This window comes from Kogia breviceps, chromosome 14 (assembly GCF_026419965.1).
Source record: "Kogia breviceps isolate mKogBre1 chromosome 14, mKogBre1 haplotype 1, whole genome shotgun sequence".
Classification (NCBI taxonomy): Eukaryota; Metazoa; Chordata; class Mammalia; order Artiodactyla; family Physeteridae; genus Kogia; species Kogia breviceps.
The window spans coordinates 32,503,957-32,522,685 of NC_081323.1; the positions used below are offsets into that span (position 1 = coordinate 32,503,957).

Below are 18,729 nucleotides of genomic sequence, written 5' to 3' on the forward strand. Positions count from 1 at the left end.
GATCTCACAACTCCCTCCCTGCCTGGAAACACGCACCCAAGGGCAGAATGGCACTGATGACAGTGCTGGGAACAGCAGGGGGTGAGATCCCAGGCAGCCACTAGGGAAAGGGCTCGGGCCTGACCTTCCAGCGGTGGTGAGTTTTCATAAGGAAGACGGAGCACAGACAACATCACAATGCTGAGCCCCAGACCCTTAATGGCTGTGGACTCCCAGAAGGGGCTTCCACGTGGGACATCTGCTTTCTACTGGCTGCAGCCGCATCATGTGAACTCAGCGCAGACAGGGCCTTTGGGATGAAGCCATCCAGAGACCTGCGCTGGCTCTGGCACACACATGCCGCCTGCAGCCGCTCACCTGAGCCCAGGGTCCGCAGGGAGGAGCGGTCATACTTCTTCACCCAGGAATCCTCGAATTTCAGCAGCAGCCGGAAGGCCGTCGGGGCGCCATAGAACTGATTGATCTTCAACCTCTGCACCATCTCCCAGTACCGACCTACAAGAGGCCCCGGGTCACGTCACGTCCATGAGCCTCACTTAGAGGCGGCCCACGTTACCGGGCGCCGGACATGTGCAGACACCCACGGTGTCCACGAAACGCACTCTGCATCCACCTCCGGAATGGGAGGGGCTCCCTATGGGGCCGCCTCCCGCACTCCCCGCGTCGGAGGCTGGAGCCTCCACCTGGCCCTGGGTGCCGACCCACACGCTGACAGCCCATGTCCTGACCCACGGGACACAGCGAGGAATTAGGTCAAAGGGATATTACAGAGAAGTAGCACCAATGCAGAACCCACATTCAGGTACATTTAAATGGTCTCTAGTGGTGACCCGTGCTTCCCCCGGAGCAGCAGCGGTGCCCAGGACGCACGCGTCCCGTCAATCCCCCAACTCGCCGCCACCACTCTGCACACAGGAGGTTGAGGTCACCTGAGACTTGGCTCTCATCCCTAGCCGGGCCCCCTGCACATCTTCCAAGAGCACATCTGGCCCCTGCGGGAGGCTGGAGAGGACCTGGGAGCGGGGGACCAAAGTTCCAGGCACCAAACTGTCAGCGCTGTGGACCGCCTGGGCAAAAGCCTGGGCAAGAGCCTCGGCAGAGCCGCCAACCTTCGGTCACATTTGAACAAACACTTGAAGACGCTGTTCCACAAGGGAGGAAGATGCCAGGGGAGCAAGACGTGGGTCCTCAAAGGGATCCCTCTCCATGGTGGCGGCCCCAGGCCACACACCACGAGCTCGGCCCGAGCAGCCTGAAGGCACAGGCAGCAGGGCACCCGGGGAGCCTGGCCACTGGCCTCAGCTTCGAGGAAGGGCAGGATCCGGTCAGGTGGCCGCAGAGGTTAGAGGGACACTAGGGTGGGTGGTCTCTCGAAGTCTCCAGCGATTGGACCCCCTCCCATTGCACATGTGATCCCACTGCAGACCTGGCCCGGCCCCTGCCGCCCGGCAGCTTTGTCACAAGAACCCACGAGCCCGACCCAAGCAACACCTCCGGCCCGCAGCCCACACCCCCCAACCTCTCCTCCTTCCTCCTGCCCCTCCTGCAGTCCGCACCAGCATCGGGGTAAACTGGGGTGCTCTCAAAAAGGACGCTGGTTGCTCCATTGCAGAGAGGCCCGTACACCACATAGCTGTGTCCCGTAATCCAGCCGATGTCAGCCACGCAGCCAAAGACGTCACCTGGCCGGTAGTCAAACACAAACTGCAGAAACAGGAGGAGGGACTGTCAGGAGCCTGTCACCCATTCCCACACATCACAGGGCGTGTTCTGTCACCGAGGCACAGCTGCTCCCGTGGCCCCCGAGAGCAGGAGTGAGGGCAGAGCAGCCACAGCAGTGATGAGAGGGGAATCACTGGTGACAGCAGCGCCAGGCCCGCAGATGACAGCAAAAGAAGCTGGACTTCAGAGGGGACACTCTTTGAGCCCCAGCACAAAGCCCACCCAGACACTGGAGGTTGCCTAGTACTAGTCCTGAGGCGGGCGGGGATGGGGGTTTTGGGGGAGCGGGCGGATGTCAGGGCCTGAAGGAGCTGGAGACGCCCGTGTCCTGACACAGGTGCTGGCCACATGTGTACCGACAGGTAAAACTCCATCCAGTCCTATGTCTAAAATAAGGGCACCTTTCTGCATTAAGTTACACCATAGTTTTTTTGTTTTTTTGGTTTTTTACATCATAGTTTTTTAAATCCTTTTAAAACTGCAAAAAACAAAAGCCCAAAAGGCCAAGAAACGCACCAAGCATCATCAACTTCTAAGAGTCTGAGAGACACGGGCATCTCCTTATTCTTGCCAAAAGGTCAAACCTGAACCTGACCCTCTCTGAGGGTCCACTTGCCCTTTTGCAGGAGACACTGAGGACAGAGAGACACACAGCCAGGCTCTACGACCGACAACATTCAAGGAAATGAAGGGATGGAGGGAAACCCATTGGTTAAACTTGGCTTAAAAGGCTTACCCAAAACAGTCAGTGGGCAAGAGTAAGCTACAGTACCTAGGGATGCACATTTGGGTGACAAAACTAGAAAGGGCAGGGACACTATGGGCCATGAAGGGGCTTCTGTGTGAGGCTGGCGATGTTCCAGTTTTTGACTGGAGTTTGTCCAACAATAATTCATTAAGCCACACATTTGATTTCAGTGGTTTTCTATATCTGTGTTCTATTTTGCAATAAATATTTTTTTTTAACCTTTGGGCAAGTGGCCTAGTCTCTTGCTGCCACAGACACACACTGAGGTCCCCCAGGAGTTTCTGGACAGCACAGTGGTCTCGAGTCTGCCAGGGTCCTGTAGAGCCATGACCCAAGGCAGAGGGGTCTTTCAAGGAAACTGCACTCCCACTGCACCGGTGAAGCAGGACACCCACACCCCAAGGCCGACAGCATCCCAGAACTGAGAGGATTTTTAATACGAGGACCCACAGTGCCACATCGTTGAAGGGGCTGGCGACCTCTCTACCTGCTATTCTTGGAAGGAGAACAGGTGCCCAGGACTGGCCACTCTCCAAAGGGCACCCTGACCCCACTGCTCACCCTGAAACCTGCCCACGTCCCCACCATCCCTGCAGAGTCAACTGTCCTTTTCTCTGAAGAAACCAACAGTCCTAATACCTTCAGCGGGTGCACGGACGGACATGCACACACACACACACACACACACACACACACACACACACACACACACACACACACAGACGTACATGCTCATAGATACACACTTATGTACAGAAGGCTTAAAGTTTCTATTCCTGATGCTTTAAAATGCCCCCACGGTATTGAAGAGAAATTCAAAAGATGGTCCCATCCTTACATCCCCACTTCTTTTGCTCATGTAGACAGTGTCCTGGTTATGCTTGAAAACAAAAAATGAAGACTCTTTCACCACATTTACAGCTCCCCTCATGCTAATTTTGTTATAAACTGATGGAAACACGTTGACCCATTCTGTGACTTTCTTGGTGTTTGGTCTCGGTAGCTACATTTTCCAAAGTGTTCTGACTTACACAACGTGTCAATCTTTGCAACATGCCCACCCAGAGCTGAGCAAGGGGCTTTCAGACGAGAACAGCTCTGTGATGCTCACAGCCATCCAGCGGCCAGAAGACGGCGGCTTTAACAGGGACTGTGTCAAGCATCTCGTCTGCCCAGCCTGGTTCTGTGCCACGTCTATCTTTCTGCCTCACTTCCGCATCTTCAGTGCTGCCCACAAATGGCTGGCACTCCCAGGCCTAATCTTTGCCCTCCCAGGACCCGCTTGTCGTCCGTGCTCATCCGTGAGGTCCACCTCCAGATGAGCAGGCCTGGCCGATCAGCATATCCCACTCCCACCCCCAGCATAGTGACTGAGTGGGCGGGGCCCTGGTCCCCAGCCAGACTGTAGGTGCTCTCAGCGTTCAAGCCCTGCCTGGATGCACCTGGGCTTCCCGGTCACATGGCCAGTCAGCTCCCCTGCTGCTGGCACTGCCTGGGGCTGAGTTCTGCCTCTGGCCAGAGAGAGAAGCTGGTCCACAGATGATATCCTGAGACCCCATCCCACCTGGGAAGCGTCAGCTATTCCCCAAGGCAACCAGGGATGCATGTTAACCAAAATACCCCCATCCACCCATGTTTAAATGAGTGCTGATTTTTAAATGCATTTACTATAATAAAACTGTGCCAGATCATTTGCTGTATAATCCTTAAAGAATGGTCCCCTGTAATACAGTTTCCATACACTAAATTTAAGCCTCCTCATAAAATCAAGTCTTTTTTTAAATTTTCCTTTTCAAATGGGGCCCCAGTAAGCAGAGCCTAGAGGCCACAGCACTTTTAGGGGCCCATGAAAATGTTTTACTTTCTTTTAAAATCAGATAAAAAAGATCTCTCAAGTAGAAGAAAGCGTCTTAACAAGTAATAATGTACTCATATTTACACCAACATTGTTGTATAGGAGAAGAGCCCAGGAAGGCCAGAGAACCTGGACTCCCAGCATCTGAAAGCAGCCGTGCCAGCCAGCACACCAGGCCTAGGGAGGGCTTGGCACACGTGTGACAGGCTAAAGACCAGCAGGAGACACAGGTCCAGGACCCAGGCCCTTCCGACAAGGACAGAAACTCAGTCCCCCAAGCCCACCCCTCCACCACGCTGATGCCAGGACTCCAGGCCCTGCTCGTGAACACATGAGGAGAAGACGTTAGCAGGAGCTCTGGCCCCAATCTAGCCTCTCCTGGCCCCCCGCCCGGAGCCCCCCGGGGCAGCGCCCTACCCGGTGCGTCAGAGCGGCGTACAGCAGGTAGCCTGCCTGGGTGTGGACAAGCCCCTTGGGCGTCCCAGTGCTCCCCGAGGTGTACAGCAGGAAGAGCGTGTCCTCACTGCCCATGCTCTCCGGGGCGCACACTGGCTCCTCCTTGGCCATTTCCTGTGAGGGAGAAGACCAGAGAGCCCGTCAAGGGCAGTGACCTCGCCCCTGCACCCGGCGTCCCCAAGAACACCTTCCCTCTCGGCCTCAGGACTCGGCAGACAGGGTTCAGAGTTCACCTTCTCTAGCCTTCCCTAGTTTAATTCCAAATAAAAGGATGGATCCAGTCATTTCTGTTATGTTAAATGTTTCCCTCTGTTTGTGGAATTTGAGTTCCACTTCCCTACCAGGATGGAAGCCCATCAAATAGCAAAGGGGAACCCTGGGCACCTCTGGGGGACCCAGATTGAGAACCACAATCTGACAAGACTCAGACTCAGTTAATCCAATGACAACCTCTTCTCCTCAAACTATACAAAAGGAGATAAACCCACCTGCTCAAGGGGGATGTCCAGATCCCCCATGTGGACCTTGTTGTCTGTCCTGTGAGCCACGAGGACATGCTGGACGGTTGGGCAGAGCTTTATGGCTTCGTCCACAATCTTCTTCAGCTCCACCACGCGCCCTCCCCGGAGTCCTTGGTTGAAGGTGATAACCACCTTGCACTTGGCTATCGGAGTCAAAGGCAGGTATTTCTGGTCAGTTTCCTCCCCACTCCGACCTTCACAGCCCAGACAGCCACACACCCCAGGCCTGAGGGTGTGATGGAGAAAGTCCATCCTTGAGCAAGAGAGTCAACACAAAAAAGTGAAGTTCCACCTGCCTTGGGACCTTTGTGCCAGCCTTTTTCCCGGCTCTGGGAGGAGCAGGTGTGACTGGAGATAAGTCACCGGAAGCTCAACGCTGCCAGACTCCCAGTCCCTGCCACCTGCCCCGGGGCCTTCCCAGGCTACCCTCCGCCCACCACGCCCCAACCCTGATGACCCGGAGGGATCAAGGCCGAGGTGGGCTGTTGTACAACTGGCCCCTGAGAAAGAGCCTGGAACAACCATCCAGCTGCCACGCCGATGGCCAAGCACAGCCCTCAGACCTGTGACGTGGGCACCAAGGCCTGATTTGGAGCCACAGGCATAAGTGTTGAGGAATCACCCCAGCCAGTAGTCCTCAACCAGCCCCTTGGGGTTCATGCTGACGCCCGGGGCCCCATCGCCTTCCAGGGCTTCCCTGCGGTCTGAGCCCTGGGCACCCACAGTGGGAGCTCCCCGGCCTCACTCCCTGCAGCCCGCAGTACCTCCCAGGACCACCTCCCCAGTGAACTGCTTGCACTTGAACTCTCGCCTCAGGGAGGCTCCTGGGGGCCCTACCTGAGGCGCCAGCCTCCCTCAGCTTTCCCGTCTGAAACGTACTTTCTAGAGACATGCTCACAGCCTCTCTTCCTCCCAAGAGCCCTAGAGGCAGCACAGCCCCGCGGGCCACCTGAGACCCCTCCAGCACAGGCCTTTGCCTGGGTCAGGGAGATACTCTGCACTGCTTGGGGCGCCTAGGGCAGTGTCATCAGCTCTGCACGCCAGGCCCCGGCCACACACACTGTTTGCTCCTCGAGCCTTGGCAATCGGTCACCTTGGGGAGACAAAGTCAGGTGGACAGAGCCCGCCTTAGACACTCCAGGCCTACATTCCCGAGCTGGGACTGTCCAGGGAAGCTCCCTGTGGGGCAGGAAGGGAGATGGCCCATCAGGTAGAAAGGGACCCCGCTCAAGGGGATGAGACAAAGAAAGCTCAGGACCCTCTGGAGAAAACAGTGGCCCCTGCCCAACCTGGGTGCTGGAATCCTGGCCTCCGAAACACAAGACCTCACTCCCGGTACCCGTCTGGGCAAGGCCTCCCTGCCCAAGTGGTTCTCCAGGGCAGGGACCTCTGGGCCCGACACACCCAGTCCCCAGGAGGTGCTTGAGGAGCACCCTCACTCTGCGGTTCCCGAGGGCAGGCAGCGGGGCCGTGGCAGGTGCACGGCATCAGCACAGGCAGGGTCAGCAGATGCTTTGGTCTGGGGGGGATTCACTTTCACCCTGGCTTTTGATCAGGTCTCAGCATCTGTATTTGTTTTTAATTGCTCCCATAGCCAATTACCACAAATTTAGTGCCTCAGAACCACCCCGCCTTTTTTTTTAGATGTTAGGGGTAGGAGTTTATTAATTAATTTATTTATTTTTGCTGTGTTTGGTCTTTGTTTCTGTGCAAGGGCTTTCTCTAGTTGTGGCGAGCAGGGGCCACTCTTCATGGCGGTGCGCGGGCCTCTCACTATCGCAGCCTCTGTTGTTGCGGGCGGAGCACAGGCTCCAGACGCGCAGGCTCAGCAGTTGTGGCTCACGGGCCTAGTTGCTCCGCAGCATGTGGGATCCTCCCAGACCAGGGCTCGAACCCGTGTCCCCTACATTAGCAGGCAGACTCTCAACCACTGTGCCACCAGGGAAGACCCCCCATTTTTTTTAGCTCACGGTTCTGTAGTCTGGGTGAGCTAAGCCGTGAGACTCTAAGCTGGGTTCTCTGCTTAGAGTCTCACGGCCAAAATCAAGGTGCCGGTGGGGGTGGGGGCAGATCTCACCTGGAGGCTCTGGGGAGAGTCTGCTTCCAGGTTACTCAGGGTGTTGGCAGAAGTCAGGTCCGTGTGGCTGTAGGACTGAGGCCCCCATTTCCTTGCTGACTGTCAGTCAGGGGGTCATCCTCAGCTTTTAGAGCCACCTACAGCCCCTGCACACAACCTCCTTCATCCTCAAAGCCAGCAAAGGCAGGTCAAGTCCTTGTCACTTTGAATCTCTCTCACCTCCCTCTCTGCCACATGTTTTCTGCTTCAGCCAGAGAAAGTTCTCTGCTTTTAAGGACCGGTGGTTACACCGGGCCGACCAGCATCATCGCCCCATTTTAGGGTCCCATCACATCTGCAGAGGCCTTCTGCCATGTAAGGTACATATTCACAGGTACTAGGGAATTCGGGCGTGGACAACTGCTCGGGCCACTATTCCCCCCACCCACAGCATCTCCCAGAGCCATACTCCACCCTCCCCACGCCTCCCTCTCTCCACTCCTCACACAGCCTAGAGCAGGAGGGAAGATAAAGGAAGAGGAGTGGCCAGAGCACAGAGGACAGGCCAGGGGGCCAGGGCCATAGAATAGGACATACTAACTGGAGTGGCTGCCTACTCACGATAAGACCTGGTCACCACATTGACACTCCCCTTCCCAGTGGTGGACAAAAGACAGCTGTGAATTCTCTGACCTGGTCTCACGCCACTTCTCATGGACAAGTAGGGTCTAGGCCCCCTCCCCTTAAATTTGGGATGGCTACAGACTGGTTTGACCAATGGAGTATAGCCAAAATGATGCTATGCATATTCCAGGGTCAGCCTTTAGGACAAGTGGCAGTTTCCTTGCTTCCTCCTAGAGCCATAAGCCAGCATGTAACAAGTCTGACTACCTGAGGCTGCCTTGCTATGGGGAAGCCCAAGTTAGTCACGTGAAGAGGCTACATGAACAGAAAGAGACCCCTGGCCACCCCCAACCATTCAAACCAACCCAGCCAATATCCCAGATATCACAAAGCAGAGGGAAGCCAGTCCCACTATGCCCACCTGACTCCTGCCCCACAGAATCATGAAACATAATAAGAAAATATATTGTTCTAAGTACTTACTTTTGGAGTAGCTTGTAACACAGCAATAAATAACCAAAATACCACCCTTACTGAGCCAAGAGAACACAGACACTTGCCCCAACAGAGTCTTGCCCCCAGGAAACTGACACCTGAATAGATGGACAAGGAGGCTGTAGGGTGCTGGTGAAGAACCGCTTAATGGCAAAGTTCTAGAGAAAAGTTATAGGACTTTCCCCTACTGAGTCCCTCAGAGCTGACTGGGCCCCTGCCTTCCCATGCCATGGCTGTTTAGGATCCCTGAGTTCTGTGAGTTGCCTGGCATCCAGCTACTAATTCTCCAGAGTCAATTGCTTTTGCTCGTTTCAAAGAATCTTAACAGAAACACTTGGTAACTGTGGCCACATCAGCAAGAGAGGAAAGGAGCAGCCTAATGTAATGTTAAAAGCATTGGTAGAATGCCTGGGTTCAAATCCTGGGTCTGTCACTAAGTAGCAGTGTGACCTTATTAGGCAAGTCACTTAACCTTTCCGTGCCTTAGTTTCCAAGACCAGATGGCTTCACTGGTGAATTCTACCAAACAGATAAAGACAAACTAACATCAATCTTTCTCAAACTCTTCCTAAAAATTGCAGAGGAGGAAACATTTTCTTACTCATTCTATGTGGCCAGCTTTACCCTGATACCAAAACCAGACAAACAGATCACAAGAAAAGAAAACTACAGACCAATATCCCTTATAAACACTGATGCAAAAATCCTCAACCAAATGCTAACAAACTGTATCCAGCAGCATATTAACAAGATTATACATCATGACCAAGTGGGATTTATTCCTGGAATGCAAGGATGGTTCAGCATATGAAAATCAAGGATAGATATATAGATCAGTGGAATAGAATAGAGAACGCAGAAATAAGCACTGACATATACAGTCAAGTTATTTTTGACAAGAGTTCCAAGACCATTCAACAAAGGAAACAATAGTCTCTTCAATAAATGGTATCACTGGATATGCACAGGCCAAAAAAAAAAAAAAAATGAAGCTGGGCCCTTACCTCACACCATACACAAAAATTAACTCAAAATGGATCAAAGACCTGGGACTTACCTGGTGGCACAGTGGATAAGACTCCACGCTCCCAATGCAGGGGGCCGGGGTTTGATCCCTGGTCAGGGAACTAGATCCCATATGCATGCTGCGACTGGGAGTTCGCATGCCACAACTAAGAAACCCATGTGCCACAACTAAGGAGCCCATGGGCTGCAACTAAGGAGCCCTGGAGCTGCAACTAAGAAGGCCTAAGACTTTGCATGCCACAACTAAGGAAACTGCCTGCTGCAACTAAGGAGCCCACATGCCACAACTAAGGAGCCAGCGAGCCCTGGAAATGCAACTAAGGAGCCCGCCTGCCACTACTAAGACCTGGCACAACCAAAATAAATAAATATTTTTTTAAAAATGGATCAAAGACCTAAACGAAAAAGCTAAAACTATAAAAAACTCTTAGAAGAAAACATAGAGGCAAATCTTTGTAATGTTGTACTTGCAATGGAGTCTTAAATAACACACCAGAAACAGAACAAAAGGAAACAGATGAACTGGACTTTATCACAATTAAAAATTTTTGTGCTTCAAAGGACAATATTGAGAAAGCAAAAAGACAACCCACAGAATGGGATAAAATAATTGCAAATCATATATCTGATAAAGGTACAGTATCCAGAATATCTAGAGAACTCACAACTCAACAACAACAACAAAAAGACAAACAACCAATTTTTAAAATGGGCAAAGGACTTAAGTAGATATTTCTCCAAAGAAGACACAAATGGATAAGCACATGAAAAGATATTCAATGATATTAGTCATTAGAAAAATGCAAATCAAAACTACAATGGGGGCTTCCCTGGTGGCGCAGTGGTTGAGAGTCCGCCTGCTGATGCAGGGAACACGGGTTCGTGCCCCGGTCCGGGAAGATCCCACGTGCCACGGAGCGGCTGGGCCCGTGAGCCATGGCCACTGAGCCTGAGCATCCGGAGCCTGTGCTCCACAACAGGAGAGGCCACAGCGGTGAGAGGCCCACGTACAACAACAACAACAAAAAAAAAAAACTACAATGAAATACCACTTCATACCCATTGGGATGGCTGTAATTTTTTTTAAAGGAAAATAACAAGTGTTGATGAGGATTGGGAGAAATTGGAACCCTCGTACATTGCTAGTAGAAATGTAAAACAGAAGAGCTCCTTTGGAAAAGTTTAGCAGTTTGTCAGTAAGTTAAACATAGATTTACCATATGTGCCAGCAATTCCATTCCTAGGTATATACCCAAATAATTGAAAGCAGGTATTCTTGTACATAAACGTTCATAGCAGTTCTAGTCACAATAGCCAAAAAGTAGAAACAAGTAAAAATACCCCTAAACAGATAAATGGATAAACAAAATGTGGTTTATCCATACAGTGAAATATTATTCATCTACAAAAAGAAATGAAATACTGATACACACTACAACATAGATGCACCTTGAAAACATGATGCTTAGTGAAAGAAGTAGAACGCAGAATGTCACATACTGTAGGAGTTCATTTTTACAAAACCTCCAGAACAAGCAAATCATAGAGAGAGAAAGCAGATTAGTGGTTGTCAGAGGCTGGATGGAGGGGAAATGAGGAATGCCTGCTTAATGGGTATGAGATGTCCATTTGAGATGACCGGAAAGTTCTGGAATAGTGATGATGGTTGCACAACATTGTGAATGTGTTAATGTCTCTGAACTGTACACTTTAAGATGATTCAGTGGTTAATAGAAAAAGGGAGAGGGTAGAAATAGCAAGAGTATTATCTCATATAACATTTATGAAGACTAAGTTAAAACGAAAAGAGATGGCCTTCACAAACTGCTGAGAAGAAAACCTGGCACACAGTAGGTGCTACAGAGTTGAGAGAGAGAGAGAAAGGAGTAGCAGCACCAACGCTTGAAATTAGAGGGGAAATGTTGAAAGGGAGCAGAAAGGCTCCCAGTCTTTCCTAAAGAGAGTGGTCAAGAGAGGTCTGAGAACTATGCCCTTCAGCTCTGTCCATTACCCAAAGGCAAGTCTTCTGTGAGACACAAAGAATTCCCAACAGCCCCCAGGGGAGCCAGCTCAGGGAACCCTCTAGGATCTCAAGGGAGCAGGGGTCAGGCTGCACAGACATGAGGCCACCATTCAGACACTCAGCCCTCTGACACCAGAAAAAGGAAGGAGACGATATTGCTCTGCACACCTGTCTGGGAGGCTCTGACCTACCTGCAGCCAGAAGGCCTTAAAGACACATCACAAGGCCCACGCCTGACTCCAAGCCTCAGGTGATGGCCCACCCCATCATTCCTCACCACAGAAGGCTCCCAGCTGTTGACCTGTGGAATCTTCCCCATATCTCCCCAGCCTCATCTCACCCTATGTTTCTTCCCTCCTCCCCTGCAGCCACACAGCCTCCTCCAGCCGGTACCTATGCCATTCCCTCCACCTAGAATCTTCCTTTCCTTCATCTGGTTAAATCCGAGGCACTCAGATCTCAGCTGATAGAGCAAATGTTCCTTCAGCCATGCGCTGTCCCTGGTAGTGTCCATCATCTGTATGTGTGACTTTCAGTGGTGTCTGTCACCACACTAAGTCCCTGAAGGCCAGGGAACCCAGGTTCCTCCCTCCCGCCCACTGCCCACACGCTCACCATCATTGATCCTCCCAGCCAAGGACCCCGCACTGAAGCCAGCAAAGACAACGGTGTGGATGGCTCCAATCCTGGCGCAGGCCAGCATTGCGGCCACAGCCAGCGGGGAGACGGGCATGTAGATGGCTACCCGGTCCCCTCGGTGGACTCCATGCCTCTTGAGCGTGTTGGCCAGGCGGCACGTGGTCTCCAGCAGTTCTCTGCGGCACAAGGAAGGGACAGCTGTCAGAGAAGGGGGAGGGCCAGAACGCATAGTCACCTGGCTGGAATAATTCTGCAAACTGCAGGCACTGGAGCCCCGGCCAGCCAAGGGGAGGGCAGTCACTCCAACACTTGATGCATGGAAGGCTCTTTTCAGAAAACATTGTAACTTTGTAGGCTTGTCCGGACACGGATTCACGGCCACACTGCTGAGAAAAATCACCTGTCCCCGCATCCACTGAGAGCAGGGCTTCTCAGATACCTGGGTCATCCGGTCCCGGAGTCTTCTGACACGTCCTCCCCGAGAGGCCCCTGTTCTCTGGGTCAGCACAGGCCTTGCTGGGCAGGGGACCCCGGGCAGGGGACCCCAACTCTGCGAAGCCTCAGTGATTTGGGAAGGAAAGCAGCCAGCAGCCCGGGGCAGGGCTGGGTGGTGAGGGACCAGGACACTGTGCTCCGCCTCTCGTGCCCACGTGGCCCCTGCCTCCACTCCAGGGGCTTAGGCCTGGCCAGCCAATCAGAGAGCAGCATCCTGCTGAACAAGCTGATTGGCTTGGGGTTGGCACGTGACCCAACACATCCCCAAGAGGATGACAGTCTACCAGAAACCAGAGCAGGAAATGGAGGAAAGTGCAGGAGGGCAGAAGCATGTGGACGCTGGGTTCAGCACTGCTTCCCACGTGGTCCCACTGAACCCCACTTCCCACAGGAAGGGACATTTCCCATTTTCACTGCTCTTGTTTTATTGTATTTGTTATTTAACAGAAAGCTGGCATGGAAGGGCAGAGTAAGTCCGCCCCACCCATGTGGCTCCACCCTCCTGGCCAAGACCCAGGAGCGTTTGTGTTTGCCCTGTGCTCAGAGGCCCAGAAAGGGGCAGCCCAGCAAGGGCCAGCAGGAAATGAAGGGTGGGCAGTGACAGGCCTTGCGGGAGACCAGACGAGAGATCACTAGTGTAACCAAGCAGGACCTTATGGGGCCTTCCTGGGACAGACCCCTCCCCCATATCCTCTGCTTTAGCTCCTCTCTAAAGTACCTAGATAATAGTATCTGATGCACATTCCAGAGTTGTTTTACAGATGCTAAAACCCCCACCAGATGGAAGAAATTAACTACTTGTAGCCTCTGGACCTACTGGAGCCTGAAGATTGATAATGTTAACAGCCCTGTTATCTCACCGTCAACCAGAGAACTGTGGTGAGCTGATCACATACCCTGAGACTCCCCTTCCTCACCTTGCCTTTAAAAAGGCTTTCCTGGGGCTGGGCTTCCCTGGTGGCAGTGGTTGGGAGTCCGCCTGCCGATGCAGGGGACACAGGTTCGTGCCTCAGTCCGGGAAGCTCCCACATGCCACGGAGCGGCTAGGCCATGGCTGGTAAGCCTACGCATCCGGAGCCTGTGCTCCGCAACGGGAGAGGCCACAACAGTGAGAGGCCCGCGTACCGAAAATAAATAAATAAATAAATAAAATAAAAATAAAAAGGCTTTCCTGAAACCCATTGGGGAGTCGGGTGTTTTGAGCACCAGCAGCCCTGGACTCCTTGCTTGGTGCCTGCAATAAACACTAAACTTTCCCTCACTCCAACCCAGTGTCAGTAGACACGGGCAAGTGGATGGACCCAAGTTTCGTTCAGGTAACATGAGTGCAGCCTGCGCGCCCCCTCGACTCCTGCCCAGGTTGGCACAGTGCCTCTCCGGTAGGACCCTATCCTTTCTCCTTAAGGCTTTAGGAGGACAAAAGCGCCATTCACTGACCCCATCCACCCCGCACCTGAGCTTGTGATGAAAGAAAGAGCACCCCAACAGCCCCCAACAGCAAATTCCCTGGAGCCAGGGCCCAGAAACATGCCTCCTGCGTGCGGGGAGGAGGCTAGGATAGTCTGTGACAGCACTAAAGAGGCAGCTATGGTCAGTCACACAAAAGGATAACTTAAGCCCAGTGCAGGTGCCATTTTCAACAGCGCTAAGGACTTAAGGAGTCGGTGCTGGGGAGATGCAGGCTCAAGTGCGTCAGAGATCAGTGGTGATGAAATCCAGTCCTTTTTCTGCAGACAGAAGGCAGCATTTTGAAGTTGAGGAAGGCACAGAACCGTCCAGACAGAGAGGCCTGGGTTACTTTCTATAGGAGCTGCATAGGCATGGGAGATCACCTTTCTCAGCTGCCACAAGATCACCTGAGAAACAGCAGGCCCCTTCCACCTTGTTTAACTGTCACGACTGTTAATGAAAAGCTTTACCCACTCAGGACCCTGCCAAACATTCAGTAGAGATTATCTTTACCATCAGACGTTTTTGTTTGAAATTACTTTCTAGAAGTACTAAAATCAGCTAATTCATTTTGATGAATTTGTAAGATGTTGAAAATTCCATTCTAGGCACCATGGGGGCGAGTAGGGCACCAGATAAAAGAAATGAGAGGGAAAGTGTCCTCCTGCAACCCAGCTCCCACTGGGGAAATGAAGGCACATGAAAGTGTGATGGGCATTTATCACCTCAGCTTCTGGTACAGTTACTGAGGCAGCAGGGAGAGCTTTCTGGAAAGGTTGGTTGTGGGGAGGAGGAGCAAGGCAGCAAAGGGGAAAGGATTCCCTTCAGGGGCAGAAGTTGCCTGGTGGCCAGAGCTGGGCAGCTGACCTATAGCCCTGGGAAGGTCTGGAGACTAAGCTGAGGTAGCTCAGGTGTTCCCTGGAGGATTGAGGGACGTTATCATGGGCCCTGGAACTGAGTCTGCTGGGTCCCACATTCTTGCTGCTGCATCCAGAGAAGTTTCTGATAAAGAATCTGATCCAGGTAAATCTCTTGAGTTCACTCCGCTTCCCATCCTCTCTGCCAAGGCCATAAAACTCAAGGTCGAAGAGATCCTTGAAGCCTCCCTGGGGTTCCTGGCCACAGCGGTCCAGCCTCTGCTTAAACATCACGTTGCTGGGAGTCACCCCACACAGCACTAAACAGTCTTCCTAGAATCAGGCCAAGACTTGTAGCTGTTCCACTTCCAGCCCTCCACGATGCCACTCCCATCCTCTAGAAACCCCCAGGTTACCAAATGGACCCCGGCATTCCCATGGTATCTGCTCGGGTCAGGATATGGAACGCAGACCCTTGACCCCCAACTCTATATTTAACCATGTAAATGAAGAATACATTTATTTTCTAACGCCTGACAAAGGTGGCCCAAATTGAACATGAGGTCACTAACCTACTGACCATCGCCACACACAGAACAGGACTCTAAACAGGGCTCCTCCATATCACAGTCAGCAAATTAATTTTTCAAATCAGACTTTCCAGACTATCCATTTGTCCCTATTTAATTCCATCTCAATTTCTACTCATCTTTCCAGTTCATCCATTATTTTTTTTTAACTTGGATTTTTCATTTTAAGCTTTTGCTTTTCATTAGCAATCTCCTCCAGACTTAGACCACTGGAATATATGGTCAGCAAACCTAGGTCTTCAAATCACAAAAAAGTAAGTGTTATGCAAGTGATCCTGTTACCCAAGGGCCTCAAAAATCATTCAAAAGCAGTTCTTGGATACTCATAATTTCTCAGACTTTCACAAACCGAAACGCTGTTTCCGTATCAAACAGATAATGCAGCCACTCAGTGATGGGTGCTCTGGGCTGTTGCTACAGGATGCACTGGCTTCCTCCTTGCCTGTGGGATCTTTAAAGGGACAGTGACGTGCAGCTTTCTGAGAAATGATCTCAACAAAATGAGTTAGAGTTCTATTTTTAAGTGCCAGGAGAAATATAGCATTCGTCATGCAGGTTCTGAATAAGATACCTACGTTTGTCTACGAGTAGACTCCTCAGGGCCATGCCTTCCATGTGGACGCATGCAAATGACAGGCACAAATACACAGACTGGCCTCATATTCAGGGTGCTGAACACCAGCAAAATGCTGCTTGGCCTTGGGGGAAGGAAGGAGACCTTCTACAGCCAACTCTAAGCTTCAAGTGGGAGGAGCATTCAACCAATGCTAATCCGTAACCAACATGACATCTGCCCAAACACAGACAGAAGAAAGGCACCTCTGGCCCAGCCCAAAACAGGACACAGCTGGACAGCCCCAGGGGAAGTAAGATAAGCTGTGTGTGTTTGTTTGCCTGTGTGTGTGTGTGTGTGTGTGTGTGTGTGTGTGTGTGTGTGTGTGTGTGTGTGTGTGTGTTGCTGTTGTATTTAAGAAACTCATCCAGAATGCATGCCTTGCTTACTTGCTACCATTACTCTGGCTCTTGTGCTCATTAAATAAACACTGGCTAAGAGGCTACCTCCTTCTTTGTCCACCTGCCCCACTGAGTATGAGCTTTACTTGGGCAGGGATTTGTTCTTTGCCTTCCTCCCAGCATCCAGAACCGGGCCTAGCTCAGAGAAGGTATGCAACAGATATCTGTGGAATGGAAAGGAAGAGCAGGTAAGCAAGAAAGGACGAGAGCCCTGGCAGGCGCAGGGCAACTGGAGCCCAAGCTCTAACCATGAGCGCCAGTCCACCCCGCAAATGCCTCCCAACGTCCTGTACCCTGGCAGGAGACATCGTGCCCCTCAGAGAGAGCGATGGGCAGGACCACCCCACTGATAGGCCAGCACACAGCTACTGTCCTCTGCATTTCTTTCTGACGATAAGGGAAGGAACCCAGGGAACTGTGTCAATGTGTGCATGGAAGGCCTGTGACAGTCACTTCTTTCCTCCAGGCCTGGTGCTGAGGGGAGGGGTCAACCCCATGGTCCAGATGCAGGACTGGACAGGACACATCTTTCTTCGGTACACTTCTCTAGACTTTGATATTCTCTTCAGCAAGCCATTTCTGGAAGATGGAGGTGGTGAGAGAAGCAAGGGCTGGCTTTCAGAAAGCAGAGCACGGCAAGAGGGTCCCCGTCTCACAGTGAGAAGCTCACCAGGCCTCAGGACCAACTCCTTCCCTCTGGCAGACTCCTCTGGCCCAGACATTACTGTAGCCACTAAATCTAATCTAACGTAATGACATGTGCTTGCTCTGCTACTTACAGCCACCGAGAGAACAGAAGCCCAAGAAATTCAGCTGAGCGGGCTCATAACCCAAGTATGAAATTCCTCTCACGTCATGATTTGATCATGTGACCATGACCTTGAGCAAAGGTAAGCTGCAGTGAACTATAAAGCAGCTGCCACATGTCGACACAAAAACGCCCAAGCTGCCATTGCCCAGGAAGGCCCCGGACACACTCAGCGTTCACAGGAAACAAGAGCTGAACTGCCACAGCTGACACCAGGCCAGCCAGTGAACTTACAATCACTAAAGCTGCATGTTTTCTAAATTTCTTCCAAAAATAAATGTATGCTCCTTGAGGCTTTGCTACACTCTGCAGAAAGTTCTGGACTCAGGGAATTTCCCTCTCAGGAGAGTGCCTCAGTGAACGACATCTGATCAGAGATGGGGCTCCCACCCAGCTCCCCATACACCCAGGGTCTAGACTGTCCCAACCATAGAATGGCCTAATAATAGGACCACTACTAAGGTGGTCTCGAGGACTCCTGTGGTCTGAATGTCTGCAGAATCCTAACCCCCAAAGATGATAAGACGATAGCATTAGGAGATGGGGCCTTGGGGGGGTAATTAGGGCACAAGGGTGGAGCCCCATGATGGGATTAGTGCCCTTATAAGTGAGACCCCACAGAGCTCCTTTTTTCCTTCCACCATGTGAGGACACAAAAGGAAGGCGCTGGCTGTGACCCAGGAGGAGGGCCTGACCAGCAGGTGACCGTGCTGGCACCTTGATCTTGGACTTCCAGCCTCCACAACTGTGAGAAATGAGTCTCTGTTATTTATAAGCCCCCCTATTCCCCCCGGTCAGTGGTGTTTTGTCATAGCAACCCAAACAGACTTAAGACAAGACCAAATGTGAAGTCCTAGGCACATATAAAGGCATCCTATAAACAGTAGCTATAATTACTGCAGAATGGCAGAAAAATAAAATTGGTGAAAATCAGTGGTTCCTTAACAGCAGGAAGAAGAGTGAAAATGCCAGTTTGCTTTTGTGTAAATCTTAGGCAGCCGTGTCACTGGCTCAGGGTGAATGAGAGTCACCAGTGTATTCAAATGTAGCTCGAGAATCCCTCCCGTGAAGGCCCACCTGCTCCACGCACCCTGCCGTGGTTGTTGATGGGAAGCCCTCGTTTGGGGTGGGAGGTGGGTCTGAGGATGCATCATCCACAGTCAGAGCTGCTGCCAGCTACAAATTCCAGGCCCTTGGCCGTGGCCTGGGGTTCCGGGAGCCTGGAGGGAAGGTAGGCCCACCGCCATGCCTGTGCACCCCGCCCATCCGCCACCTGCCGTGTCACCCCACCGCCTCCACCAGCTGCCCCGTCTTCTCCAGCCACGCTTGCCACCCACTGTGAGCACAAGGA

The 18,729-nt window shown here is 52.0% G+C and overlaps 1 protein-coding gene across 2 annotated transcripts in view; it reads right to left on the reverse strand.

Moving 5' to 3' along the window:
- The window catches only part of ACSS1 (acyl-CoA synthetase short chain family member 1), a 41,142-nt gene that overhangs the window by 8,516 nt on the left and 13,897 nt on the right, over positions 1–18,729 (reverse strand). The window contains exons 3-7 of one of the 2 annotated variants that reach the window (XM_059037585.2): positions 12,142–12,341; positions 5,270–5,445; positions 4,743–4,895; positions 1,557–1,704; positions 358–495 (exon numbers count right to left, since the gene is read on the reverse strand). In XM_059037585.2, coding sequence (XP_058893568.1) covers positions 358–495; positions 1,557–1,704; positions 4,743–4,895; positions 5,270–5,445; positions 12,142–12,341 — 815 coding nt within the window. The remainder of the gene's footprint in view (positions 1–357; positions 496–1,556; positions 1,705–4,742; positions 4,896–5,269; positions 5,446–12,141; positions 12,342–18,729) is intronic. The other variant, XM_059037588.2, reaches the window with a different exon arrangement.